This window comes from Camelina sativa, chromosome 4, assembly GCF_030686135.1.
Source record: "Camelina sativa cultivar CO46 ecotype springtype chromosome 4, ASM3068613v1".
NCBI lineage: Eukaryota > Viridiplantae > Streptophyta > Magnoliopsida > Brassicales > Brassicaceae > Camelina > Camelina sativa.
In genome coordinates this window covers 15,174,507-15,199,828 of record NC_141883.1, presented here as the reverse complement: position 1 = coordinate 15,199,828, position 25,322 = coordinate 15,174,507, and the positions used below count along the sequence as shown (strand labels likewise).

The 25,322-nt window shown below is 36.3% G+C and overlaps 5 protein-coding genes and 1 long non-coding RNA gene across 15 annotated transcripts; 2 read left to right on the top strand and 4 right to left on the bottom strand.

The window, feature by feature from the left end:
- Nucleotides 1-3,098: 3,098 nt before the first annotated feature.
- On the bottom strand, nt 3,099-4,873 carry LOC104780222 (uncharacterized). 8 transcript variants are annotated; one of them, XR_015596720.1, is made up of 6 exons: nt 4,550-4,873; nt 4,304-4,436; nt 4,155-4,210; nt 3,717-3,753; nt 3,579-3,596; nt 3,399-3,508 (listed from the first exon to the last, which is right to left on the bottom strand). It is a non-coding gene; the product is annotated as an uncharacterized LOC104780222 (long non-coding RNA). The 8 variants fall into 8 exon arrangements; XR_015596719.1 differs by having other exon boundaries at nt 3,399-3,493; XR_015596718.1 differs by lacking the exon at nt 3,579-3,596 and having other exon boundaries at nt 3,099-3,508.
- Nucleotides 4,874-6,545: 1,672 nt separating this feature from the next.
- On the top strand, nt 6,546-7,572 carry LOC104780221 (uncharacterized). Its single transcript, XM_010504722.3, has 2 exons — nt 6,546-6,719; nt 6,802-7,572. The coding sequence occupies exons 1-2, from the start codon at nt 6,659-6,661 to the stop codon at nt 7,362-7,364; spliced, it is 624 nt and encodes a 207-aa protein (XP_010503024.1). The 5' UTR covers nt 6,546-6,658; the 3' UTR covers nt 7,365-7,572.
- Nucleotides 7,573-12,501: 4,929 nt separating this feature from the next.
- On the top strand, nt 12,502-13,681 carry LOC104780220 (short-chain dehydrogenase reductase ATA1). Of its 2 annotated transcripts, none has more exons than XM_010504721.2 (2): nt 12,502-13,019; nt 13,111-13,681. In XM_010504721.2, exons 1-2 carry the CDS (start codon nt 12,626-12,628, stop codon nt 13,533-13,535), a joined length of 819 nt encoding a protein of 272 aa, XP_010503023.1. In that variant the 5' UTR covers nt 12,502-12,625; the 3' UTR covers nt 13,536-13,681. The 2 variants fall into 2 exon arrangements, with proteins under 2 accessions (XP_010503023.1, XP_087366294.1); XM_087510168.1 differs by having other exon boundaries at nt 12,589-13,019; nt 13,099-13,681.
- A 985-nt stretch (nt 13,682-14,666) lies between these two features.
- LOC104780219 (glutamate--tRNA ligase, cytoplasmic-like) lies at nt 14,667-17,686 on the bottom strand. Its single transcript, XM_087510167.1, has 6 exons — nt 17,356-17,686; nt 17,168-17,267; nt 16,919-17,072; nt 15,754-16,845; nt 15,109-15,576; nt 14,667-15,019 (listed from the first exon to the last, which is right to left on the bottom strand). Exons 4-6 carry the CDS (start codon nt 16,588-16,590, stop codon nt 14,810-14,812), a joined length of 1,515 nt encoding a protein of 504 aa, XP_087366293.1. The 5' UTR covers nt 16,591-16,845; nt 16,919-17,072; nt 17,168-17,267; nt 17,356-17,686; the 3' UTR covers nt 14,667-14,809.
- Nucleotides 16,788-17,489, bottom strand: LOC147945749 (glutamate--tRNA ligase, cytoplasmic-like). Its single transcript, XM_087509349.1, has 4 exons — nt 17,356-17,489; nt 17,168-17,267; nt 16,933-17,072; nt 16,788-16,845 (listed from the first exon to the last, which is right to left on the bottom strand). Exons 1-4 carry the CDS (start codon nt 17,487-17,489, stop codon nt 16,788-16,790), a joined length of 432 nt encoding a protein of 143 aa, XP_087365475.1.
- Nucleotides 17,687-19,570: 1,884 nt separating the features above from the next.
- Nucleotides 19,571-23,623, bottom strand: LOC104780217 (putative polygalacturonase). Of its 2 annotated transcripts, XR_766666.3 has the most exons (6): nt 22,822-23,578; nt 22,171-22,291; nt 21,405-21,653; nt 20,898-21,051; nt 20,226-20,817; nt 19,571-19,938 (listed from the first exon to the last, which is right to left on the bottom strand). XR_766666.3 is itself a non-coding variant. In XM_010504719.3 (5 exons), the coding sequence occupies exons 1-5, from the start codon at nt 23,242-23,244 to the stop codon at nt 20,292-20,294; spliced, it is 1,473 nt and encodes a 490-aa protein (XP_010503021.2). In that variant the 5' UTR covers nt 23,245-23,623; the 3' UTR covers nt 19,928-20,291. The 2 variants fall into 2 exon arrangements, 1 of the variants encoding a protein (XP_010503021.2); XM_010504719.3 differs by having other exon boundaries at nt 19,928-20,817; nt 22,822-23,623.
- Nucleotides 23,624-25,322: the final 1,699 nt, after the last annotated feature.

Genomic DNA, 25,322 nt, shown 5'->3' with positions numbered 1-25,322 from the left:
TGGATTGTCATATGCTTAGTGAGTAGGGGCAGGCCCAGGTAGCGAACTGGCCATGTACCCAGAGCAAAGGGTAAGGTTGTGACAAGCATTTGACATTCTTGGTTAGATACCCAGGCGAGGAAAAGCGTCGATTTCTCCGGACTGATATATAAACCAAAATAAGCAGCAAAACGCTGGAAAACCTCTAAAATCCCTTCAATCGAAGAAGCTTTACCATCAGGAAAGACCATTATATCATCAGCAAAACAGAGATGGGTCAGGTTCAAACCATAGTTCCCACAGTCACTTCCCGGATGGTCACCTATCGTGAGACTACTCCAGCTCAAGCACGCTAAAATCTGGAGTTCTCTCATGACCCTTCACCGAAAATATAAGTGCATTTTGGTGACATAGGTGGCCAAATCAATTTTTTAAACCTCTCTGCAAGTCTCTGAAACCGGGGTGTCACAATTCATCCCCAATAACAGATCGCAATGTCCTCATTGTGCACCAAGACCGTCACCCCCGACGGTGTGAGCCCACTCGACTCCAAACGCGTATGGGTTCGGCTCTAATACCACTTGTAACTTCCCGACCGCCACCTATTAGTGGGCCCCATGTCCTCTCACTAGGTCCGTGAGCCCATCCATATCCGACGACCGGTTTGCTATGTCCGGGAGACTTTAAATAATTGTTACCATCACTACAAATCACTACATGATCTTTCTCTGTGTTTTTTTCTCACTAGCACAGTTCTGACAGTCACTTCCCGGAAGGTCAGCCATCTTGAGACTACTCCAGCTCAAGCATGCTTAACTCTGGAGTTCTCTCAGAGCCCTTGACCGAAAAGATAAGTGCACTTTGTGACATATGTGGCCAAATAAATTCTTTTAAACCTCTCCGCAAGTCTCTGAAACCAAAGCGTCACACATATCTAGTTGAGGTGAAGTCAGATTCGAGGTTAGGTTTTAAGATTTCTACTAGTTTGGGTATAGTTATCAAGCGTAAGTCTTCTTCTTGCCTTATTTTGATCCTCTAAGAAGCTAAGTTGTATCTTTCGTGAGTATTGATCCTGAATACAAGCCAAAGTTTGATGCATTGGTGAGAAAATATATGAGAAACTCAGAATGCTTAAGTTTGTTTTCTTATAAGTTTCTCTTCTATAAGTTTTTTTCTATTGATTTAACTTTGTGCCATGTTTATGTCAAGTTACATGTTGTATAACTGGTTTTTGTTTGCAGATTACAATGTTAGCAAAGAAGTAACTAGGTGTCAAATACTGGATTGGTTTTCAGAGGAAGAGGTTGTGGTGGGAGAAGAGACTAGGTGTTAGATACAGTGGCTTGGTCTAATGATAAAATTCTTTTTATCTTATCACTACAAGAAATATGTATATTGTTAGCGCGAAAAAATTGCTATCATACATATAACATAGCGTTATCATAAATGCTATGATATTGGCAGCTATGGTAGATACCCCACATACGATAGCGTTTTTGGCATGCTTTAATAGATACTCACATACGATAGCATTTTCATATTATAGCGCCAATCAAATGCTATAATACATTTTATGGTAACACAAAATTAGTGTTATTTTTTTCGCATAGATATATTTTATAATTTGTATATTTGAATCCTAATTCGTAGAATTTATTTATTTGTATTTTTATATTTCATAAAATTATCAACATCCATAAAATCCTTTATCCTATAAAGCACAAGTCACTTGCCCAATAAAAACATGCCACATAAACTTTTTCATAATTTATATTTCATAAAAACAAATTGAAGTCAAGCAGAAAAAAAAATCTAAAAAAAACTGTCCAAAACCTTTTATTTCTTACACCTATTATTTGAGAAAAATGAAAATAAAAAAGTTACGGTCCTACTTTTCCTCCAACTGTTCACCCATGATCTCCATCTCTGTTCTGCAACTATGAATTACAGTTTTATCGTTGACAAAAAAAAAAGTTACTGTTCTATCTCTTGCATATTTATTTTCGTTTGTTTTCATTATTCCAAATCTCTTTATGAAGCCAAAAAAAAAAAGACTTCCCTTCTTTCATTTTCTCTGTTTCTTTTTCCATCTATCAAGAGTTTTTCTTTTGTAGTTTTATCATTATCTTTTACCACCAAAAATTTCTAGATCGTTGATTTAAATTGTCTTTTAAGTTGTTTTCAGGTACGATTGCAATCGGCTAGAAAATGTTCATTGCTTTCACACCGATTCCACGATTAAAGCTTGATGAATAACATTGGACTCATGTCTCCAGCCATTCTCATTCCCTATTCAGCATGGGCAACCACTTTTTGTGTTTGTATAATACCCCTACAGTTTAGCAAACATCGTACATGCATGTACGTTCCCTCAATTTGTTTTTACAATTACATCAGTTCAGTTACAAAATTGATTTCTACAAGCTCATCTTTGATCTTAACATTGTCTTCCATGCTTTTTGTGTGAATGTAGAGAATCATGGTGTAAAGTAAAAAAAGAAGTTCACCAAGAAGACGTTTTTACATCCAAAACTAAAGAAGCTTCTAGGACGATACACGAAAGAGAAGATGATCCCGCCAGGTTACAAATTCTCTTGATTATAAAAACAACTATTATTTGTTTAGTTTTATTTTTTGGGGGCTAAGTTGTTAACATCTTTTTCCATATTAGCAATGGATTTGCTTTTCTAACAAAATTAATACATTTATGTACATTACTTTTGGATATTCATAAATTAGTAATTCATATGATTTTTTTTTTTTTTGTATTTTTACTAACAGAGCAATTAAAAACTATCTCATCATATAAGTGAATGCGATGTGTTGACTAAAAAAATGTGAATAGAATACTCAATACTATACAATGATTAGAAAATTACAATAACTTAGTTATAGTGTCCCAAACTGAGAAATTGTTGTAATGTTCTAAAATTTTAACAAGCACAATACATTTAATTCTGGGGGGCATAATACAATCTTTAGATGATAAATTTGTTGACATTTCGCCTAATATTCTTTTTATTCAGTCGAATGAATTTAAATGAGAAAGTATATATGAAAACAAATATTATTACGTTTCACATATCCATCGTTACATTTAATTATGATACAATGCAGTATAACTGATAATACATAATACATTGATGATAATTTCCGGTGCAAAGCACCGGGTTTACCACTAGTTAATATTACATTAACCAAATAAGTCTTACATAAAATCAAATGCCACCAATCTTAATTAAAATAAAATTAAAATCACAAAAAAACAATAGAGACAAGCTTCTAAGAACATGTACATGTAACTCATCCAAAGTGAGGAGATATAGAAGGTACATGGAGCTGTAGATCATCATGTTCTTGGACAAGGCTAGGATCTCTACTCTTTACCTTACAAGTTTTAAGGATAATACGACATGTTAACTTTAAAAGCGTTGGGCATCCTCATTCTTCTATCGATACAAGGAAATCCAATGGCCATCGAAAACCTTTTATAATAAGTGGGATGATCGTACAACTGCAAAATTAAGGACTAGATCATAGAGGCAAAGTGAGAAAGACTCACAGATAAAACTAGCAATGGACATAGAAAAGACACTAACCTGAAAGTATTTTAGAAGCTGCACATTTAAGTAATGTCAAACCAAGTGCAGCAATACAAATTGATAGGAAGCAGACTCTCTAGCCAAGAGTTTCAGGGTCTTGTTTAGTAACACAGTATAACAACAACAAAATCTAACCTTGTGTCCTAGCATTTCTTGCTCTCTTATCCCATTTCTTCAACCAACAAAAAAAAAGAAAAAAAAAATTAGAACAACAAGACAACGGAAAAAGTTTAAGCAACTCATACAAATCGATTATAATATAAATAAGCTCATGAGCTTCAGTAGCAACTCTTCATCACTTAAATTCAATTGCTACATGAGAATAATATTATTAATATAACATCAATCACACTGTGAACGAATAAATAAAAGAAGCGAGGACCTTGAGATTGGAAAAGCTTTCGAAAAGCTTCCGACTTCAAGGTTAAAATTTGCTCAAACAACAACTACAATTTACATTAGCAAACAAATCCAACATTCTGATTTAATTTCACAAGTATACACAAACTCATTATAGAGGTTAAAACAGAGGTAGATGTGGGATTCTAACATCATTCATACTCAGTTACTCACCGTGAAAGTAATGACTTTTCAACACCTTTTTATTTCAGCTCATGCTTCAGCTGCATCTAATACAAAAAGCCGAGCACAACTTAACTAGAAACCACCAATTTGAATTATAGCTTCCGTGAGAGTGAAATTAGACCCGACGATTTTCTTACCCGTCTAACGTCAACACTGGAATGAAGGGTAGAAATTATCTCCGATCTTCTTCAGGTCACCACATCTGCAACTGCATTTGTTCTGAGAAAATCGAAACTCCTCTTAGATCCACAATATCTTACCAAACCAGATCTGAACAAGAGGAAGACAAAAAAAAAAAAAAGAAGAAGCTACTAATCCAATTCAAAATCAAACGAAAATGAGAAGCAAAAGAGAAAAGTAACAACCAAATCACAAAAACCCACATCTTTACAATCTCTGAAACTTTTTCACCCAATCTTCTTCTCCGTTCTTAATCGTCTCATCTTCACCATGACTAGACCAATCCGAATCTGGGTTCCTTGCTTTCGTTGGTGTAGACCCACTCGAATATGGATTTTTGATATTTTAGATGGCTCCAGATTTGAATCTGACAACATCTTCTAAGTAATCTCTCTCTCTCGCTCTCTCTTCTCTGGGCTGGAACAAGATGAATGTCGGGTGTGGAGAGATGAAGATAGAAATTAGGTTAGAGTTTTGTGTTTTTTTTCGTAAGTGTGGGAGATAAAAAGTGTAATATTTGGCTAAGTGATATGTTAGGTCTGATAGATTTTATGTCTTTAGGGTTTTCGAGAAAGAGGGAAAAGTCTGAAAGGCAAAAAGTCTAAATTTTTAACTAGGCGGAACCAGTGATTTTAGCTTCCCGGTTAGTGAAATTCTATCTTAGCACTAACAAAATGCTATAATATAGTAACCATAATTTCAACACATCTTCAATAGCAGTTCAGCAAACCGTGCTATTACATTATGCTATCAATGTCGACTTTTTTTGTAGTGTATCTAAACTTTTGGTGTTCTTCTCTCTTGTCTGTGTTAGTGTAGATTTGATTTAGCCTCTCGTATATTCAGCTATTTAATTTCTGATATGTTCAAAAGGTTTTTGGGGCATTAGGTGGTTTAAAGAACTCAAGGCCGGTTGAAGCTGATTGTAAGCAAAGAAGAACTAGGTGTCAAATACAAGAATTGTTTAAACTTATCTTTTATGTATTTTTACTTTGTAATGATATTGTATACCATTGTTTTATATAAATATAATAAAATTATGGTATTTTCTGTTTAACTTTTTAAATTATCCAAAAAACAAAACAATATCTTCCTAAATTGTAATTTCTATAATATTTGGTGTAACAATTAAGAGCAAAGTGCAATTGCTATCGTTGAATATACTATTGCATAGAAAAATTGCTATCGTTGAATATACTATTGCATAGAAAAATGCTATATTTGATGAAGACATGATAGCAATGCCAAAAACCGTTATCAAAAGTGACAGACCTATTATAACTGCCGATGATAGAGCGCTTATTAAAACGCTATAGTATCGTTAGTAGCGTTATTCAGATGTTACGAAATGTCAATATTTTTGTAGTAGATTACTGTGACCGCATACAAGTATGTTATTGTTAATATGTAAATTATATTGTCTGCTAATTGCTAATGCACTAAATTATATAGAAGAAGAAAATCTAGATTTTCAATTATATATCTTTTGTGCAAATCAAACTTTTCAATTACAAAAATATCCTAACTTATTTCAACAACCATTGGGACTAAAATATAGATAATTTATCTATCTTCTTTATAAAATGGCGTTGAACTTCATTATATATCTTAAAAAAAAATAATTCCTACCTAAAAATATCAATGATATGTTACCTTTTTGTGTTACTATTAGACATTATCTTATTTGTTTCATTCTAATGACCTATCAAATGGATTACGTGGGAACTAAATAATTAATTTCAATATCAGTTGTATCTTTTCTCAACTCATTTTTCTTCGGTAGTTGAGAAAACCGAAAGAGACCCTGACCAAAAAAAATGAAAGAAAACCCTACAACAAAAATTATATAGCAAATTAAAATTTAAAATTTTCATTTTGGTAACAAAAAATTATTTCGTCGTCATTAGGTGAATTAAGAAAAAACTATGAATTACTATAATACCATTCCATTCCTTAAAAAGAAAAAATAATAGTCCTTTCTAGCTTGGTGATGAAAAAGCTAATTTATTTTAAGATAAGTAGAAAATAAATAAAAACATTGCATGCAGTGCGATCCATAGAAGACTGAAGACCAATAAACTCACACCACGTGTCTAGCTTCACACACACATGCCGAAACCAGCCGGCAAAACTTGAGGGGAATATACGACAGTGTCAGGAGTTCAGTTTCTGACCAAACACGTGTCGGAAAACTAAAGAAAACAACTGCGAATAAGATTTTGGGCCTTCGGGCATCTTTCTTCACAACAAGCATCTTCGGTCTTGATCCTCAGCATCTATGAAAGATCCACCGTTCAACTTGTCAAGATCCAATGGCTCAGCATCTATCTCTCTTCAGATCCACTAATCAACTAGCCTTGATCCATCCAACGGGTCAGATTCAATCTCTCTCCATAGTAATCCGCTCTCTTGTTCACCCGTTTATATAAACCACTGACTCAATCTTCTTCGTTAGGATATACTAAAAACATTTTAGAAATGGCGACTTTGGATTCTCCGTTAGAGGTTTTAGCTTTCGACTACGTTAACTTCGTCTTTAACAATCTCTGGACATGGATTGCCGTCGTGACGGCCGCTGTTAGTTTCTGGCGTATCCGTTCCACTACCACAATCAGCGGCCGCGGCAGAAGAGACGAAGGTTTCATAGATGAATCTCCTCGTGAGCCACAGAAACCACAAGCGACGAAGGCTCCTCTCGTTGTGGAAACGAGACCTCCTAAGGTTAAGGTAACGGAGACAGAAGATTGGAGTTTGTTGTTGTGCAATGACGGAGTGACGAAGGGGAAGCTAACGGTGTACTACGAGGAAGAGATCGACGGAGAGAGAGATGAAGATGGCGAAGAGACAACGGCCGTTAAGTATGGAGGAGGTGAGAGTGGAGAGTGGTGGGAGAGATGGGAGAGTGTGGTGAAGATGAGAAACGGAGACGAAGGTTGGTACCGTTACGTGGATTTAACGGTGATTAACGGAAGTGTTGTGAGGTTGTGGGATGCAAACGGAGTCCGTAATGGTGGTTGACTGGTTGGGTTAGTGTGGAGCGTAAGGAGTGCTTTGGTTGAGACAAATTCGGAAGATTATAATTTTCTAATTTGAGCATGATTATTATTCATTGAACCTTTTTGGTTTAAAGACTATTTTTTTTGCTGAAGTAAAAGCTGTAATTTGTATATATATTTTAGTGGTACACAACTATGATTGTTGAATAAGAAGAACAAATTCACTTCCATGGATTTTATTTTTGTTAAAATATTTACATATGTCAAAATAACATTGTTTTTTTTTGGTTTTCATAGTTCGAACATTATATATAAGGGGATAAAAGGAGAGAATGAAACCATTAAACAAGAAAACTTGTTAAGAGCCCACATAACTCAATCAATCGAATTCAAAGGACGCTGAGTGCGCAAGTTTGCTATGGGCAATGCAATTGAAGCCTCTAGTAACCAAAAGTCGTATTCGAGGTGGATATATCATTAATTCAAACCATTCATTGAAGACTCCAAATCTTAGACTAGGAAAGTACGTGGATGTGAGATATCGTTGTCATGCCAAGAGAAACATGTTAATCATGAAGCCAATCTTTATCTTGCCAAAAGAGAAACAAATATGTGTATCAATGGACATGCCAAGAAGAGCTTTACAACAAATGAATTTAGTAGTATTATAACTATGTTTGTGTTGGTGCTGGATATCGTCACGTGTAATAATTATGATCATGGGATGACCGAAAAATAAGGGAAGGTTGTCAATAATTCAACCAACTCAATCAGGGAAGGATGACATTCAAAGGTAACCAGGGAAACCGGAAGTTTCCCGAGAAAAAAAAAGAAAGTAGTAAGACATTGATCGAGTCATGTCATCAGAACTTGTTATCTCTCACCTCCATCTCAAAAAGAAAGCCTCAATGATAATAGTAGTTTACGAGTCATGTCATCAGAACTGTTATTGGATTTGAGTTAATGTAATAAAGGAAGAAAAACAAAATTTAAGAGATAGAGGTGAGAGATGGCAATTTTTTTTTTTGTCATTTTTAGTAATTTCTTTTCTTCTTTACTTTTTCTACCTCACACTTTGTAATACTAGTAAGACATTGATCGAGTTCACTAATTGCTCTGTCAATGATAATAGTAGCTTACCAGTCATGACATCAGAACTATTATTGGATTTGAGTGAATGTAATAAAGTAAGAAAAACTTTTTTAAGAGATGGAGGTGAGAGACTGAGAGATAACAAGTTTTTTTGTCATTTTTAGTAATTTATTTTCTTCTTTACTTTTTCTATCTCACCTATCTTCACTAAGTGGATCATATCGACTATTTTGTAATTTTGAATAGTATTTGTACTGCTTTACATATCATTAAAGCATCTAAAATGTACTAAAACACAAACACACTCTTAAAATAATAGACAATATTGGTGGATAATCATGATATTGAAAGTAATAAAAAAAACTAACGGTATAGCAGAAAAGTTAGGTAACTAGCTTTTTCTAAGGATTTGAAAATTCAAAATTGTCCTCAGTTAAAAGATAAAATATACAATAAATTATAATTTTAGAAAAAAAAACATCTAATAAATAATAAATAACATGTAATAAAAAAAATAATGTGTTAAAAAGATACATCTTTATGTTATCATAATTTGATGAAATAACATGTTACAAAAGAAACACACCCTTAAATTGTAATATTGTATTAAACACAAGCATACCCTTAAAATAATGGGCAATATTGATAAATGACCATGATATTGAAAGTTATAAAGAAACTAATGTTGGAGCAGAAAAGTTGGGTAACTAGCTTTTTAAAAAAATATGAAAATTCAAACTTATCCTCAAGTAAAAGACAAAACATATTTTAATTTTTTATTAAAACATCTAATAAGTAATAAATAACATGTAATATAAAAAAATAATGTGTTAAAAAGATAGATCTTATGTTATCATGTGTAATTCGAAAAAGTAACATGTTACAAAAGAAAATGACGGATGGTTAAAAACAACATGACGACAAATATTCTAAAATAGATTAAGTGTTCTGTGTGAATTTGAAAATAAACATGTTACCATAAAAACTGACAGACGTAAAAAATAACATAATGACATAATTTTCAAAAAATGTTTTGTGTGATATTGTAAAATAGCATGTAATCTATACTAGTATTTTTGCAGCAGTTTTTGCTCAAAAATATTTTTCGGAAAGTTTTTACATTGAATGTTATTTAATGTTTATATTCATATCCAAACAAGTTTAATTAACTTTCTCTATTATCCTTATAACCAAACACAGTTAAAATATTTTAAATACCCATATATATATATATATAATTTTCTATAATTAATAAAGATATTTAGAAGATTTATTCCAGATTAAAAAAATTATTCTCCTATTATCTCTTTTTGATTTTAGAATTTAAATGTAGTGAATCATCATATAATACATAAAGTTAATAAAAAATATGTATTTTTCCTTCAGATATTGTGATTTGAATTTTTTTAAACAAACATATATTACTCAATTAATATAAAAAGTGTGTTTTCAACATACATACATAGTAAATTTACTGTATATAGTAAATTATAAAATTTTAAGAAGTTTATAATTGATAACTGATATATCTAAACTTAATAAAAAAATTTAAAATTATAAATATTTAAACATATTAAATTTTAAAATTACACAAACGAGTTATATTACATGACGGTTTATATGACCTTACATGATTGAATTATACTAAAAAATAAACTATCAGTAATATAATATTTCAATACGGGTTAAATCCTCATTTTAATGTTTTAACAACACCAATATAAAATATGTCGAATCAAACTGATTTAATTAAGATTGTAGTAAACAAAAATTATTGTGCGGTATACCACGGTTTATATATTAAATCATTAAAATTAAAAAAAAAAGTATATTAGCAAAATTAGTATTAAAATAGTACATTAACAAAAAAAAAATTAAAAAGCTTACCCTGCGGTACACCGCGGGTCCTAATCTAGTTGGGTATAAAAAGTAATTGTAATTGGAAAGAGAAGTCTGGTCCAATGAAAATCTTCTTAATACTTTTAAATCTATTGTTATTTACTATAAATACTCTAAATAATTAGCTAGAAAACCAAATTTTTTACAGTTGCTACGAACATATTTCGCTCTCTTTTAAATATATATATACTAGATTAGGACCCGCCCGATGTGCGGGTTTATAGTTTTTAAAATAAAATTAAATTTATCAAAGAATATAAAGTAAATATTTTTAGTAAGTAAATAGATACACCGATGTGTCCAATGTGATATTTGATGCAAAAGATGTGACTCTACGGTTGAAACTATTAATCACGTTTTTATTTTGAATGTCCTCGTTTGTGTGAAGTTTGGGATTTATCTCTGACTCCGGTCTTGTTAGAGGGTTTACCATATAAGTCGGTGTACTCGAATTTAGATTTTGTTTTCTGGAGGGTCGCCTCTCAACAGGGTGATCATGATCAACTCTTCAATTACCATGGATTTTATGGGCAATCTGGAAGACCATAAAAAAAATCAAGGTTAAGAGATAGAGGGGAATGATATAATTACTCAGATTTTGGCTGACAATTTAGCCTGGGAATAGGCGCTCTCTTTTACGGCAGTCATGTCAGCTCCATCTTCGTATTCAGATGTCCAGGTTTCTTCACCTCGTTGTCAGATTGATGGTTCTTGGAAAGCAACCAATGTGCATTCATGATTGGGCTGATGGTGTTGCATAAGTGAGGAGCCAATCTTGTTGTTGGAGGCCAAGTGTCTAAAACAGAGCCCCTCCCCCTGCATTCGGAGTTAAAAACGTTGTTGTGGGCCATTGAGCGGATACGTGTTGAAAGGATCGCTTGTCAACGTTTTGAGAATGATTGTGCTGAGTTACTCACTATTGGTGCAGTCTTCTGAATATTGGTCGTCCTTCTCCAACTTGCTCGATGAGTTTAACTCGCTGGAGTCTTTCCCATTATTCTCCATCTCTTGGATCCCGCGTGCGTCAAATACGAAGGGGGATTATCTTGTCTGTGCTTTGTGTTCTCTTATCTCTGAAGTTTCTTTTGTAAATCATTTCCCTCATGTTTGGGCAGCTAACCGAAAAATTTCCTTTTAATTGTTTGATTGAAAAAAAAACAGTAAATAGATACACTTTTAGTTAAAGAAAATAGATGTAGATGAGTTCAAAGTTATTAAAATAAAATTAAATGTTACAAAGAATATATATTTAGATATTTTCGTAAGTAAAAACAATATGTAAAAGTAAAGAGATAAACTTTTAATTACAGAAAATAGTTGTTTTTTTTTTGCTATAATACACTAATATATATCCATTTACAAATCTACTATCTACATCACCATTAAAAGTGTATTTGTACACACAAATATATTTTACTGTTAAAATATATTCTTTAGTCTTTACTATTACCAAAAAATTGTCTTTATAAACACATTAAAGAATATACTATATGTCTCTTTACTTTAACATTTGTGTAGTTACAAAAACGCATATGTTAATCTTACATACTCCTACCATATATATTACAATAGCAGTCTTTTTGAATAAATTATTTGATTGGTGAAAAAAATATGAGGCAATCTATTTTTCTATATGTTTTTTTTTCAACAATATTTTTTTTGTGTAAAGGTGAGTATTTACATTTTTTTTAGAAACAGTAATTAATTATATAATTTTCACAATCATTTATTCTTATATAAAAAAAATAATATTTTTTCTTGTAAAATTAGCAACTTAAAATTAAAATAAGTAAACAATATTATAATTTCGAATTTTAGGATATATATATATATATAATTTCCTTATAATGATTTTTCTAAATTTTAAAACTGTTTAAATATTTTAAAAAAAATTAGGGTTTTTTCTCTATTTTAATTTTATATAAAACCTTTTTATGGTAGGTTTTGAATTTTTACATTTTTATTTTTTATAACTTTAATAAATTTAAAATTGATATGTGTCAACATCTAAATGATACAATTGACACATGTCACGATCTTGTTAATGAGTAATTTTGACATCAAACTTTATATAATAATAAGATATATTTATATATATATATATATATATATATATATATATAAATTTATCAAACTTGAATTAACGTGAAGAAGATGAATGAACTAACAAGTGAAAGAAATTAGAGTAGTTGATGGAGAGGTAAAGAGCATGTCTAACAAGAAGAAACATAAAAAGGTGTTATAACAACAAGATCGAATATCAATATCCTCTCAAGAGATAGTAAACCTAAAATGACAAACTCAAACAAAAGATTATTTGAGAAGGTTGCGATAATAACCGGAGGAGCAAGAGGAATTGGAGCGGCCACGGCTAGATTGTTCACGGAGAACGGTGCGTATGTGATAGTTGCGGATATCCTTGAGAATGAAGGCATTCACGTGGCGGAATCGATCGGTGGGTGTTACGTTCATTGTGATGTGTCCAAGGAGGCTGACGTTGAGGCCGCGGTGGAGCTAGCTATGAGACGTAAGGGGAGGCTGGATGTGATGTTCAACAACGCCGGGATGACGTTTAACGAAGGTAGCATCATGGAGATGGACGTGGACATGGCTAACAAACTTGTCTCGGTCAATGTCAATGGTGTTTTGCATGGCATCAAACATGCCGCTAAGGCCATGATCAAAGGTTTGTTATTACTACCTTAGCTTAAACTCCACATTATGTAAGTGTTTTAATTATAATTAAGACAACTAATTAAGTTTAGCTGTCCGAGAAGGAGGAGGAGGAGGATCGATAATATGCACATCGAGCTCATCAGGGGTAATGGGAGGACTAGGAGGGCACGCATATACACTCTCCAAAGGAGCCATTAACGGGTTAGTGAGGACAACGGCGTGCGAGCTTGGGTCTCATGGCATCCGTGTGAACAGCATCTCTCCTCATGGAGTTCCCACTGACATCTTGGTTAATGCGTACCGTAAGTACCTTAACAATGACAAACTCGATGTTGCTGAGGTCACCGACATTGTGGCCGAGAAAGGGAGTTTGCTGACCGGTAGAGCCGGTACTGTGGAGGATGTGGCTCAAGCAGCTTTGTTTCTTGCAAGCCAAGAATCATCAGGGTTCATTACCGGACATAACCTGGTTGTTGATGGTGGTTACACGTCGGCCACTAGTACCATGAAATTTATCTACAACTAGTTTTCGTTCTGGTGAATTGATTGGAAATATCCTGGAGATGTTTCCTTTTCAAAGTTGTTCTTTAATTTTCATGTTTTTATTCTTAACATGAAACCAAGTATTCCTCTTCTTTCTCGTGGTTAAAAGAGTGGACTATGTTTTTCATTTTTCTTTTTGCCGTCTAAAATTATTAAAACTCTCAAAGAAACCCGTTCACGAGGAAACATAACATTGCAGCTCAAAACAGGGCACAAATGCTTATAACAAATAGAAGATGACTAAGATTATTAAAAAGATTACTAACCCAAAGAAATTATTCCGCGCTTTTTTTCTTCAATTAATACGCATATGTAACCAAGTAAGACCTCCACTAGCGCTTGATCAAAAGCGTCCATTTCTTGTAAATTGTTTGGCAATGTCTATTGCAATCAGCTGAATTTGTTTTTGTTGATGAGAGTTAAAGGTTACAATAAGAAAACCTATAACTAAGAGATGAATCTTGAAAAATACATTTAAAGAGTAGATGATGTTTAGAATTAACTAAGCTCATAGTTTCCATAAGATGGAGGTACCGTCTAGACGAATGACTTCGTTCTGGTATGATATATGGTGTCCGCTGGCGCTGGGGAAGCATTGTGGGTTCACGTGCCACCATTAATATGGGAACAGCTGTTCATGTCTCTGTTGCTGCTGCTGTCGCTCTGCATCGAAGACGGAAGCATTAAGTTGCAAAATAATTAAAAGTCAAAGTGTTAAAATTAATTAGTAACTCTTTAAGGCTTTCCAAATGAATGCTAAAACAATTCCCAGGTTCGTGGTTCTTGAACGTTGATCTTCTTCATGCTTTCCACCTACGTCTTGTGATTATGAATTCACTGTGTCCATAGGCTGCCATAAACTCTTACCAGGACTCAACACCCTCGGCCTCTCCATGTTCACCATCGATTACGCCCCAAACAGCCTAAACCCACCTCACGCATTTCGTCCGCCGGAAAACTTATCGCAGCATTCGATAGCCAATTGGCCGGAATACAATCAATTGTCGCCTCTCTCTTTGGAGTTCTTCCCGATGACATTCTCGTTAAGTCATTGCAGCTGGTCTCAAAATGTAAACACTAAGCAGAGTAGAATGAATGGAGACAAGTTTGCAACTTTAAGCTATAACGAGATTTAAAAAAAAATTAAGCAAACTGATAAAAGCTCTGTTTTTCATTGTCTTGAACCTAACGAGCAATTTCTCAACACAACGGGAAAATCAAAAATAGAGTTTTTTTCTTGTGTGCCACGTTCATTCATCACTTAGCCGCTCTACCATCTGGAATAGAGAACAGGACAATGGGCTTAGACGATTTGACAAAAGGCACATCACAACTGAAATAGCCTTTCCTCTCAAGCTGAATCACATCTCCACATTTCAGATTCCTCATATTCGAATCACCAAGTGCCAGTGTTTCCTTCTTCGTGTTAGGATTCACAAAATCAGCAACTTCATCATCATCTTCCAGCTGGGTTGCAGCAAACAAAAAAAAAAAAAAAAAAGAAAAGAGATGAGAGAGATAACGTATAATGTAGAGATGTATTGACAGAGTCTTACCTTCTTCTTGGTGATTAGATAATCAAACTCGGTTAGTGTGAGATTCACCAATTCATTGGTGTCAGGAAGCCATGTGAGCTTCAGCTTTGTAGTCTTTACAGATCCTTGGAGATTCAGAACGCCAGATAACGCAGTGACACAACCCTCCTCATCCTTTGTGATTTCCTTTACTATGGCATTTCCCCAATCCATCAAAGTTACTTCCTCACCAACGGATATCGCAATTGCATCAGCTTCCTCCATCCAAATGTTCTTGGTGAAAGTGGTTGCCTTTTCTCCAGCACCTTCAAATTTCTTGTGCTTTGGTATCAGGCGAACAAACGGCTCATCAGGTCCATCCGTTAAGGTAAATAGTACACGACGCTCTGCAATCACAGCCGTGTGTCTAGAGCACACAGGATCAATTATTCTCTTGTTAATAGACCAAAGTTTGTCCCATTCCATCAAATTTAGATTCTTTGAAGCCCCCTGGAAAAGTAAAAAACATCAACAGAATTACTATTACAGATCGTTCGAAAGAGACAAGCCTTTCCAAGTGTGATTTCTATATTATGTATGGCCGTGCCTAAGGGCATGTCGGTTGAAGTAGATTCTTCTTTTTGATCAATCAAAACCCAACAACACAAAAAAAAAAAAAAGGCTTACCTGCTCGAGAATGAATTGAATCAGAGCCTCGATTTTCAAACCTCTACGAACAATTCCTTGGACTGTCGGGAAGCGTGGATCATCCCAGCCATCAACCAATTTACTCTGGACAAACCAGAGAAGCTTACGCTTACTGAGAAGTGTAAAAACCAGATTTAACCGGCTGAATTCATAAAGCTGAACCTGTCGCATTCCCATGTCCTCCAGAACTTTAAAGTACTGAGCGTTCCGGTCATGATACTCACTAGACCGAAGGGCATGCGTTATACCTTCAAGGGAATCGACAAAAGGGCAAGCAAAGTCATATGTTGGATATATTTTATACTTATCCCCGATACGGTGGTGAGACATAGGATTGCATCGATAATAAACCGGGTCGCGCATGGCTTTGTTGGGATCTTGCATGTTGAATTTCCCGCGAACGCAGCATTGTAAGCCTCTCTCACTTCCCTTAATCATTTCCTTCCACAGCTTCAAATTCTCATCGACGCTATGATTCCTGCATTTCGAATCAATCCCATCCATCCTCTCTTTCTGCATCTGCTCCCTCGGTGTGTCGTCAACATATGCCTTGCCCTCACGCATAAGTTTTTCCGCCATTTCCATCAGTTCAGGAAAGTAGTCTGAAGTGTATGTCACTTTCTCATACTTGATCCCCAAGGTCCCAATATCTTTCACGAGATTATCCACAAACTCACTGCTTTCTTTAGCAGGGTTAGTATCATCAAAACGCACAATGACTTCTCCTTGGTAACGCTCAGCAAAATACTTGTTCAGCCTTGGCATGTCCAATGTGAAGGTAACCACTTGGCTCCGGAGCAAACCGAAGTCGAACATTTCCAATCTCTGCTTCTGGCAAGTCTACTTCAGGTTTGCCTTTATCCTGTGCATCTGCTTTCGTAGTAGCCTGTTGTTGGCTGTCTTTAGAAGACTTTGGTGCAGCCACAGGCTTCCCTGACCCCTTCTTCTTCACATATGTTTCTAAAACCTTATTAAGCATCTCGCTGTACTCGTCTAAAATCGAATTGAACCATCTAACCAAACTCTGATACTTTTTCGATTTCCTCAAACTTTCCCATCTTTGGCCAGTTCCTATCAAAACGTTTCAACTAAATCAGACAGAGAAACTCAAAACAAAGATAAATGAAATTTTATAATTTGTTACCTGCAAGAGCTGACCAAATAGCAACATCAGCAATGGAAAGAGAATGGGCAACAAGAAACGTGCGACCCTCAAGATACTTATCAACACGACCACAAGCATTCTCAAACTCTGAACCAGAGGAGAAGACAGAAGCGTAATCCACCCACTCATCAATCTGATTAATCAATCACACACAAGAAAGGATTTAAAGCCAATTTACACTAGAAGATGATTATTGATATATTAGATGACTTCCATGAATCGAGCGACCTGGGAAGAATCAAAAGCATCGTGGCCATAGAAATCAGGAAGCTTGTTAGCTGTTCGACCAACAAATCGAAGAAGAACAGTGGTTCCACTCAATTTCCTCCTAAAAATCAAAGAATTCGAAGAACTCTCAGCGAAAGAAAAAAAAATAAAAATAAAATAAAATCAGACAGTGAAAAAGGAAAAAGTACCCGTCGGAGAAGACAAAAGAAGCGACGGTGGCTGCGGAGAAATCAACAGTTACAGGAGAGGCTGAGAGAGAGAGAGCAACGATGACTGAAAGTGGTGGACTTTCCGGTGGGAACGAAAGCTTCATCCGATCCATATTTGGATCCAAGACTTGTGCAAATGGTTCAGGGGTTGAGAGTGTTGGAAATTGATCCTTTGCTTAATTTAAAAGTTGCAAAAGAGAAAGCAAGAAGAAGAGTGAGGGGAAGAGGTTGAAGAACCAAGGGTTTTTGCTAGCCCTAGGGCTTCGGAATTTTCGGTATGTTCGGAAGGGTTTATTCGGTTTTCAGGGTTATTCGGATTTTTCAAATTGGTTCCGAAATAATCCGATTAAAGATTTTGGTCGGTTTAAATGGTTCTCGGATAATTCGGGTCGGTTTGCTGCCTAAAATTCTTATCCGAATAAAACCGAAATACAATGTAATTCGGTTTTTCTAAACCGAAATAGCCAAAAAAAAATGAGACTTTGCTCATCAATGTACCATTACAGACCATATTTGCCATGATATACATCAGAAAGTATGAACCAAATGAAGCCTCAAGAACAGTTTAGAATTGAGACAATACCATCACACTGTTCAAAAGAGAGAGAGAGGGTATTGAATGAATACAATAAGGCTGTTGGCTGTTGGTCTTGGTCGCATGCTCCTTATCCTAGTCAAAATGTACTAATGAGGTATGAGGAGCTTCCATTTCCGCCAATAGTTAAGTTAAAGCTGCTAATCCACATCAAAAAGGACAAAAGAGCAGCCTATGATTACCTGTAAACATTGAAAACAAAGAAGCCTTAGAACTTATAATCGGTTTGTTCCAACAGTCAATAAATTATTAAGTAACAAACAAGAACACATAAATTGAAATACTCAACGTATATAAAGAATTTCATTGAGTCTGTGCATTCTGTGAATCTACACAATGAAAACAAACAAGTGTGAGAACTTATAAGTAATATGGTATGAAGAAATGTATATAAAAAGAAATGTTATACTTACCAAGGGATTCAAAGAATGCAACATCCTCCATCATTTGGGTTATGTTTGCAACTTCATCATCTGATTCTTTTAGCATTAGAGAAGTTTAAACAAATTTACCATCAATAAAAGTCTACTCAATTCAATCGACTAACAGCATCTCTAGGTTGTGGTTAATTTCAGCTTAAAACTTCAAAACTAAAAACAACAGTAGTACATTTAACAACCTAGAAGAAGAAATCAAGAAACTAGAACAAAATTTGGAAAATAAATCGATTTGGAAAAATTTAGGGTTAGGGTTTTTTTGTTGTAAATCAGAGATTAACGAGATTAGGGTACTACAAATAAACATAAACCCAAGGATTTCAAACCATTTCGATTATAACAACAGAGATTGAAAGGAATGAGAAGTTACCTTTTCGATTTGGGGATTAGGGTTCACCAAATCTAAAGAACCAACGCCTATATACTTGTTAGAAGACGAAGAAGAGTAACATAAGAAGAGATTAAGAGAAGGAGGGAAGAAATGATGAAGAAGAGTGAGTGAGTCGGACTTTGGTGTTCACGGCGAAAGAATCGCCGTCGCAGTCGCACACAAGGGTTTCAGAGAGTGATTAATGTTAGGGTTAATGAGATTACGAGAAAACTAAGCTTTTATACCTCGGTTTACAAAACTGATCGGAAATCAGATTCCGAACCGAATTTACCCGAAACCGAATTCCCAATTTTATTCAATCCGATCGGTTTACTCATTGTTGTTCTCTCGGACCCGAATTCCGAATGTTTCGGTTTACTGGGTTCAGTCCGAACAAACCGAACCGAAGACCCTTTGGGGTAGTTTTTGCATTAAGAGAGAAGAGGAGTCGTTGTAGAAAAAGAAGACAAGGGTCGTAGAACTAGAACGGATTTAAATTTCTATAGCCCCTTTTGCTCCAATTCCATTCTAAAAAACCCCTACTTATTCTCACTATCTCATCTTTAATGATAGGACGAAACTACCCCTCTAACAATTTTTGAATTAAAATTGAACATTCTAATTGTACTAGATATTCCCAGTTGCACCTAGTTGTACCTATTTGTACTCAGTTGTACTCCGCATAAAAGGATTCGAATTCTGGGCGCGCGCTTGTGCGCATGAAGCTCGCAACCACTGAGCTACTGTGTTTTTCGTTGAACACTTACTGGTTTAATTATATTTAATTTAAAATAGCCAAAAACAACCTTCATTAAAGATAATATTATCTTTTTACAAAATAAGTTTAGTCCAACTAGAACACATCAAGTAAAAAATGTGAAAGACAAAAAGGCCTCTAGGCCTTTTTCGTAAGGCCCCATAGCTAGATGGGCTCATTTTGTGTGTAATTTTGGTAAGTAAAAAACAGGACTATGTAAAGTGTTGTGTTGGTGGTGTAATATTACACTTTTAACAGATAGATGAGAGAAACAAGAGAATGAATGGAATTGGCGGCGAAGAACTGATAAAAAGAACGTAACTTTTGTGTCTCATCAGGTCTTGAATAATAACACCAAAAATGCGGATTTCAAAGCTCCATTTGCCAAACGGTTTTAGAGTTCCTGCCAAACGGGTCAGGTCATCGAAAAAACTTTTGACAAACGGTCAAAAACAAAAGCAATATCTCAGCTTCCCACCATAGCAATATACTCGAATTTCACTATTCCCATTTTATGTGTATAACAACAAAGCTAGAGAGAGAAGAACCCACTAGATACATAAGATTATCAATGCAAAAAATTCTTCTTTGTGAGAGCAAATAAAATTTAAAAATTCTTCTTTGTGAGAGCAAATAAAATTTAATCTGATTGTGACCGTGATGACCTGCTTCGATCGGTTTCCAAATTACCTCTGTATATGTACAAACTCCAATGAAACAAATTTGCTGCAGAGGCCAAACCCATTTCCGTTTTGCTCAGATCTCGTAGTCTATATCTGTTGCATTCTGGGAATCAGATTGCTTCACCAACCGTTCCTGCTCATCATACCGATCAAGGTTCTCACATGGAGCCGGGAAAATTGTGCCAATCACACGCCCCTCCACGTATGCACACTGGAATATGTGTTTTTTCTTGTACGTTATCCCCACTGACATGTCCCTGAAGGTTACATTTTTAACCGGAATCTCTTTACTACCTTGGATACGTACTGGTACACGTACTCCCTGCCCGTAAATCCCGGTGTAGTTTATGTTCTCGAGTACTGGGAAGGCTTGGGGATTGAATCCACCATCTGGGTGCTCGTTGTAGTCCGTTTTAATGACAATGCCAACTCTCAATTCATCCAATGTGACATTCCGGAATGTTATATCCCGGACATACCCACCTCGTCCTGGTGCGGTTTTAATCCTAACTCCACGCCGGGAGCTCCAAATCAGAATGTTCTCGACAGTGATATTCGAGACACCACCAGACATCTCACTTCCTATAGATATACCCGCGCTGTTTGTTTTGCACAGATGCTTTAGGTACAAGTCAATTATTAGATCAAAATTTGATTGGGGAAAGCAATACTCTCTTACCTAACCATGGAGCGGATGATGAGATTACGGATGAGTATGTTCTTTGATGGTCGTCCGTAGGTAGTTCCATACTGGTCCCAGCCACTCTTTATTGCAATTCCGTCATCCCCAACACTGATGTAAGAGTTCTCTATTAACATGTCCTCACACGAATCTGATGCACACAAGCAGATATTGTTAGTCTATTGAAACCAAGTAGTGCACCAGAAAGCCCAAGGGTCACACTCTGATCTATATCAGTAAGATTATGTGTAAGGTACCAGATGCTTATTAGCAACACTCATATACAACCAAAGACCTGTGTCTCTCTTCAGCATGTGAAATTTCTCAAATTTACATAATTAGTTGCGCTAATTTAGAGGCCTAGTGTTATCACTACTAGTCAAATTCATCTTCCCATCTTGTATGTTTCTGTTTCGTTATTATCGGTACCACATGCGATCAGAAATTCAATCCCTTATTAATTATCTGAGTTGCATCGTCCAACGCAAAGTGGAAATTACTTACCAGGATCAATACCATCAGTGTTTGGGGCTTCAAACACGGGTGCCAAAATGGTCATATTTGTGATGGTGACATTTTTGCAGTCATATGGGTGAAGTGTCCAAAATGGAGAATCACGCAAAGTGATGTTGGCGAAAACAATGTCACTTGACCACATTATCTGTACCAGTGGTCCTCTCGTGTGGTTAAGCAGCTTTTGGCGATACTTCTTCCACCACGTTTGCCCCTGCCCGTTGATGCTACCGTTATTCCCTGTTTCCATCATTAATTAGCTATACCAATCATACAGTTCACAGAATAAACTTCCAGGCTTCGTAAGACTGTTAGCCACATAAGTTGAGTAAATATGTGTCAACTGAAAGAAGGCTTTGATTATCTAACACATGAAAACTTAGTCAATTCTTGTCCCAAAACTACTACACTTATAGCTCTCTCTAGTCCAGTCCAGTCCAGCTAAGAGAGACATAACAACTTTCAACCAGCTTATAGATTTATCCTCTTTAGATTTTGCTTCTGCCTGGAAGTTCTTAATCTCAATTCAACTAGAGCTTAAACAGTAGATTTGTGGTCGGCCATCTAAATACGGGGAAAGCCCTCATTTCAGCCACTGCCTAAAAAGCTTAACGAAGATAGTGCAAGCACATTTTAAACAAATCACTGAATTAATAAAAATTACATGCATCCACAGGAAGAGTCACATATGAAACTCAGTTATTACGAGAGAAAACAGTCCCCACAAGCAAAATTTAGAAATCATCAATTGACCGACCTGTGATAACGACATCTCTAAGATTCTGTCCATGAATGAAACTTCCATAACGAGGTCCAGGATGCTCCCTTCCATAGCCATATGAAGGTAAAGGAGGAAGCAAAGGCCAATACTTTTCATCCTAAATATGTTTAACAAGAAAACCAATGTTAATATATATATATATAAAAAGAGAAAACAAAAACCGCCTCAACTAAAAAGCTTCTTGGAATCTATAAGACCAACTCAATAGTGAAGCAAATCAATGAAAATAGCACGCAATAACATTGTTGACTCTAAGTTGAACAAGAACAACGGAAACAAGCAACCTCAAGCTACTCTCTCTCTCTCTCTCTCTCTCTCTCTCTCTCTCTCTCTACCTCTCTACTAACCTTGCAACTTGAGGGCCCAACCAAAATCAACAGTAATAAACCATTCCAAAAACGAGAAAGATCCAAACAAAGGTAGAATTTGTCTCATTGTTGAAGTCACAAAACAAAAAACAAAAAAACTAATCTTTCCATAAACCCCATTCAGGCAGGTTAATAAAAAAGAACCACATCTTTGCCTGCAACAACTGAACCAATGATTTAGAAAAGATCTCTTCATATATAATCCCTAAAAACTCATCACAGATCACATATAAAAATGAGAAAGCAGAGCAAAACAAACCTGGAGAGCAAGAATCTCAGCGTCATGATGAAGGAAAAGCGTCAAGTAACTAGTGAGATTAAACGGCGCAGTGAGCCACCTACCAGGAGGAACATTAAGCTGTCCACCTCCTTTCTTGGAAAGCTTCGAGATCTTATAAACAGCTCTCTCAAAGGCCTCAGTGTTGATTGTGACACCATCACCAACCGCACCGAAGTCCGTCAAATTGAAAGCTACAGGTCTGAGCTTGGAAAATCCCCCGGCGGCGGCGGCGGCGGTTGAAGACCACCGGAAAAAGGAGAAACCAGTCCCGACGTTGTAGAGATTGGTCGAAACGCCGCCGAATTGCCAGATGAATAAGGAAGCGAAAGTTGCGATCCAGAAAACAGTGACGAGAGACTTGTGGGAAGAGAGGAAACGTCTCGGTAAGGGATCTACCATCATGGCTTTTGAGATTCAGAAGAACATTTGGGAGGATGTTTAAATTAAGAGATTGGGTGAGATGTTACGAGTCAGGATTTGTTTGTGTGTTGCGAGATTTGAGTGAATCTTAAGGGAACGAACGAATACACAGACTTTGTGTGTTTGTTCAACTTGAAACTAACGTCTTAGAGAAAGCGATTGAGTGAGAGAACTGTGTAACAAACATATCTTCTCTGATTTACTATAGATACAGGAAACAAACAATTTTTTTTTTTTTCCTCGCACTCCGGACCGGAAAACAACAAACACTCAACCGGAAAAATATTTTTTGTTAAATTGAATTCAAACCCAACCCAAACCTATTTATAAACCGTTTAGTTTATTATAAAGAAATTTTCACAAAATACACCCAACAAAACATTTTCGACTTAATAAAGGGAAAATTTCCCAAAAAAAAAAACCTCATGTTGTGGTGCAAATATCTTCAGATAGCGTGAATGGCGGGAATGGTTCAGAAGGACAAGGTCCGAGACAGGAAGAGCCAAGTCATAACAACGGGTACCTTTGGACTGAGTCAAATAGTACTCATGCGACGATAGACCCAAATAATTGGAGTTTTGATGGGTTGTTAGACAATTACGAGGAGGAGGTGGACTAATCTATTGAGTCTGATCCGTCCGAATGTTTGGAGGAGGATGAGAAAAAGGAGAATGGGAATGGTTGGGACGATCAGTCAGAATCCACGGAGTTCGAAGTACCGAGCCAGATCCAAATCACTATAGATGGACGTGGCATGACCGTGATCATACCGAACGAGGTGCTAGAAGGGGAAAGAGAGGAGACCAGGAATCAAGTCCTGAACATGGAGGATTCGGATGATGAGGAACATGTTGGAGTCAAGACCAACGATGGAGTCAAAACCAACGATGGAGCCGAGATCAATGTTGGAGGTGGAACCAATGTTAGAGCGGAGGAAGCTGAGGGTGATGGGGACCCTAGTTCGAGTGATAGTGATCAGGAGGAGTACTTGGAGATCCAAGATATTCTATCGAGCGATGAGGAGGGGATGCCGACTCTCATTGTGGAAATTAAAAGGAGACCAAGGGAGGCGTCTAGAGAAGAACGCCAACCTGAGCCAGTACCAGCACCGGTACCAGTACCAGACCAGGAGGAATCAGTGGTTAACCAAGTATCAAGGGTAAGCCGAGTTCGTGATGGACCAGACCAGGGTGAGGATGCGCGAGAGAATGAGAATCAAAGAAACGAAGCAAGGAGAATGGGCAAATGGGATATGATGTTACTCGAACTTCAATTAAACAATGAGGCATTACTAAGTTGGTTGAGGGAGGCAGACACTGAACCAGAGAACGAGAACGAGAACGTACGTATGGCCGAGACAGAACCGGAAAGTGATCCTGTGCATATGGCCGAAGCTGAAACAGAAAATGACCCTATGCCGATGGCTGAGACTGAACCAAGAGAGGACCCATAACAGGAGGAGGAAAATGAGAACATGGATGGTGGTACCAGAGAAGTCGGGGGTGAACCCAAAGTGGATCAAGAGATACCCACCAGAAGTGACCCAAGTGAAGGCTGTCTAAACATGGCCACTAACGAATCAAGGTATGACCAAGAAGTAGTACCAGACCAAGAATTGGGAGGTGAACAAGTAGAGGGAGTATACCAAGAACTAAAGGACTACATGATGAAGTTAGTTGAGAAGCTAGTCGAGGAGGGAAGGTTGAGGAAGGAGATTGTCCGACTAGAACACGAACAAGGGAGTGAGAAGCGTTTAAAGAACTTAAACAAAATCATGGAACCAATGAGACGCGAGGGCGACCATTGAGGGGAATTTCGAGAACTCGAGCATAGGCCAGGAAGCGAGTGACCTATCCTTCTCGAGTTCACTTGAGGAACACGACATATTGTGTGGCGTGCGGAGAAAACGAACATCAAATTCGTAACTGCTAGAGGGAATTGCTTTGTACTCTAGGACCGCAGGATGTTATCGTGTGTTGGGAGTATCGAGCGTATGGGCATCAAGGACACAACTGTCCAACCCAAACTGCGAGACTGGAAGAGAGTGGACCAAGCGAAAG

Excerpts from the sequence above, each read along its gene's own strand:
- LOC104780220 (XM_087510168.1), top strand. The coding sequence starts at position 12,626 with ATGACAAACTCAAACAAAAGATTATTTGAGAAGGTTGCGATAATAACC. Across the intron at positions 13,020-13,098 it reads CGCTAAGGCCATGATCAAAG|CTGTCCGAGAAGGAGGAGGA; the intron begins GTTTGTTATTAC and ends AATTAAGTTTAG.
- LOC147945749 (XM_087509349.1), bottom strand. The coding sequence starts at position 17,489 with ATGGATCGGATGAAGCTTTCGTTCCCACCGGAAAGTCCACCACTTTCA. Across the intron at positions 17,073-17,167 it reads ATGCTTTTGATTCTTCCCAG|ATTGATGAGTGGGTGGATTA; the intron begins GTCGCTCGATTC and ends TTGATTAATCAG. Across the intron at positions 16,846-16,932 it reads ATTGCTGATGTTGCTATTTG|GAACTGGCCAAAGATGGGAA; the intron begins GTCAGCTCTTGC and ends ACGTTTTGATAG.
- LOC104780221 (XM_010504722.3), top strand. The coding sequence starts at position 6,659 with ATGGCTCAGCATCTATCTCTCTTCAGATCCACTAATCAACTAGCCTTG. Across the intron at positions 6,720-6,801 it reads AGCCTTGATCCATCCAACGG|GATATACTAAAAACATTTTA; the intron begins GTCAGATTCAAT and ends CTTCTTCGTTAG.
- LOC104780219 (XM_087510167.1), bottom strand. The coding sequence starts at position 16,590 with ATGTTCGACTTCGGTTTGCTCCGGAGCCAAGTGGTTACCTTCACATTG. Across the intron at positions 15,577-15,753 it reads TTCAATTCATTCTCGAGCAG|GGGGCTTCAAAGAATCTAAA; the intron begins GTAAGCCTTTTT and ends TTACTTTTCCAG. Across the intron at positions 15,020-15,108 it reads ATCTAATCACCAAGAAGAAG|CTGGAAGATGATGATGAAGT; the intron begins GTAAGACTCTGT and ends GCTGCAACCCAG.
- LOC104780217 (XM_010504719.3), bottom strand. The coding sequence starts at position 23,244 with ATGATGGTAGATCCCTTACCGAGACGTTTCCTCTCTTCCCACAAGTCT. Across the intron at positions 22,292-22,821 it reads CTGAGATTCTTGCTCTCCAG|GATGAAAAGTATTGGCCTTT; the intron begins GTTTGTTTTGCT and ends AAACATATTTAG. Across the intron at positions 21,052-21,404 it reads CACTGATGGTATTGATCCTG|ATTCGTGTGAGGACATGTTA; the intron begins GTAAGTAATTTC and ends TGTGTGCATCAG.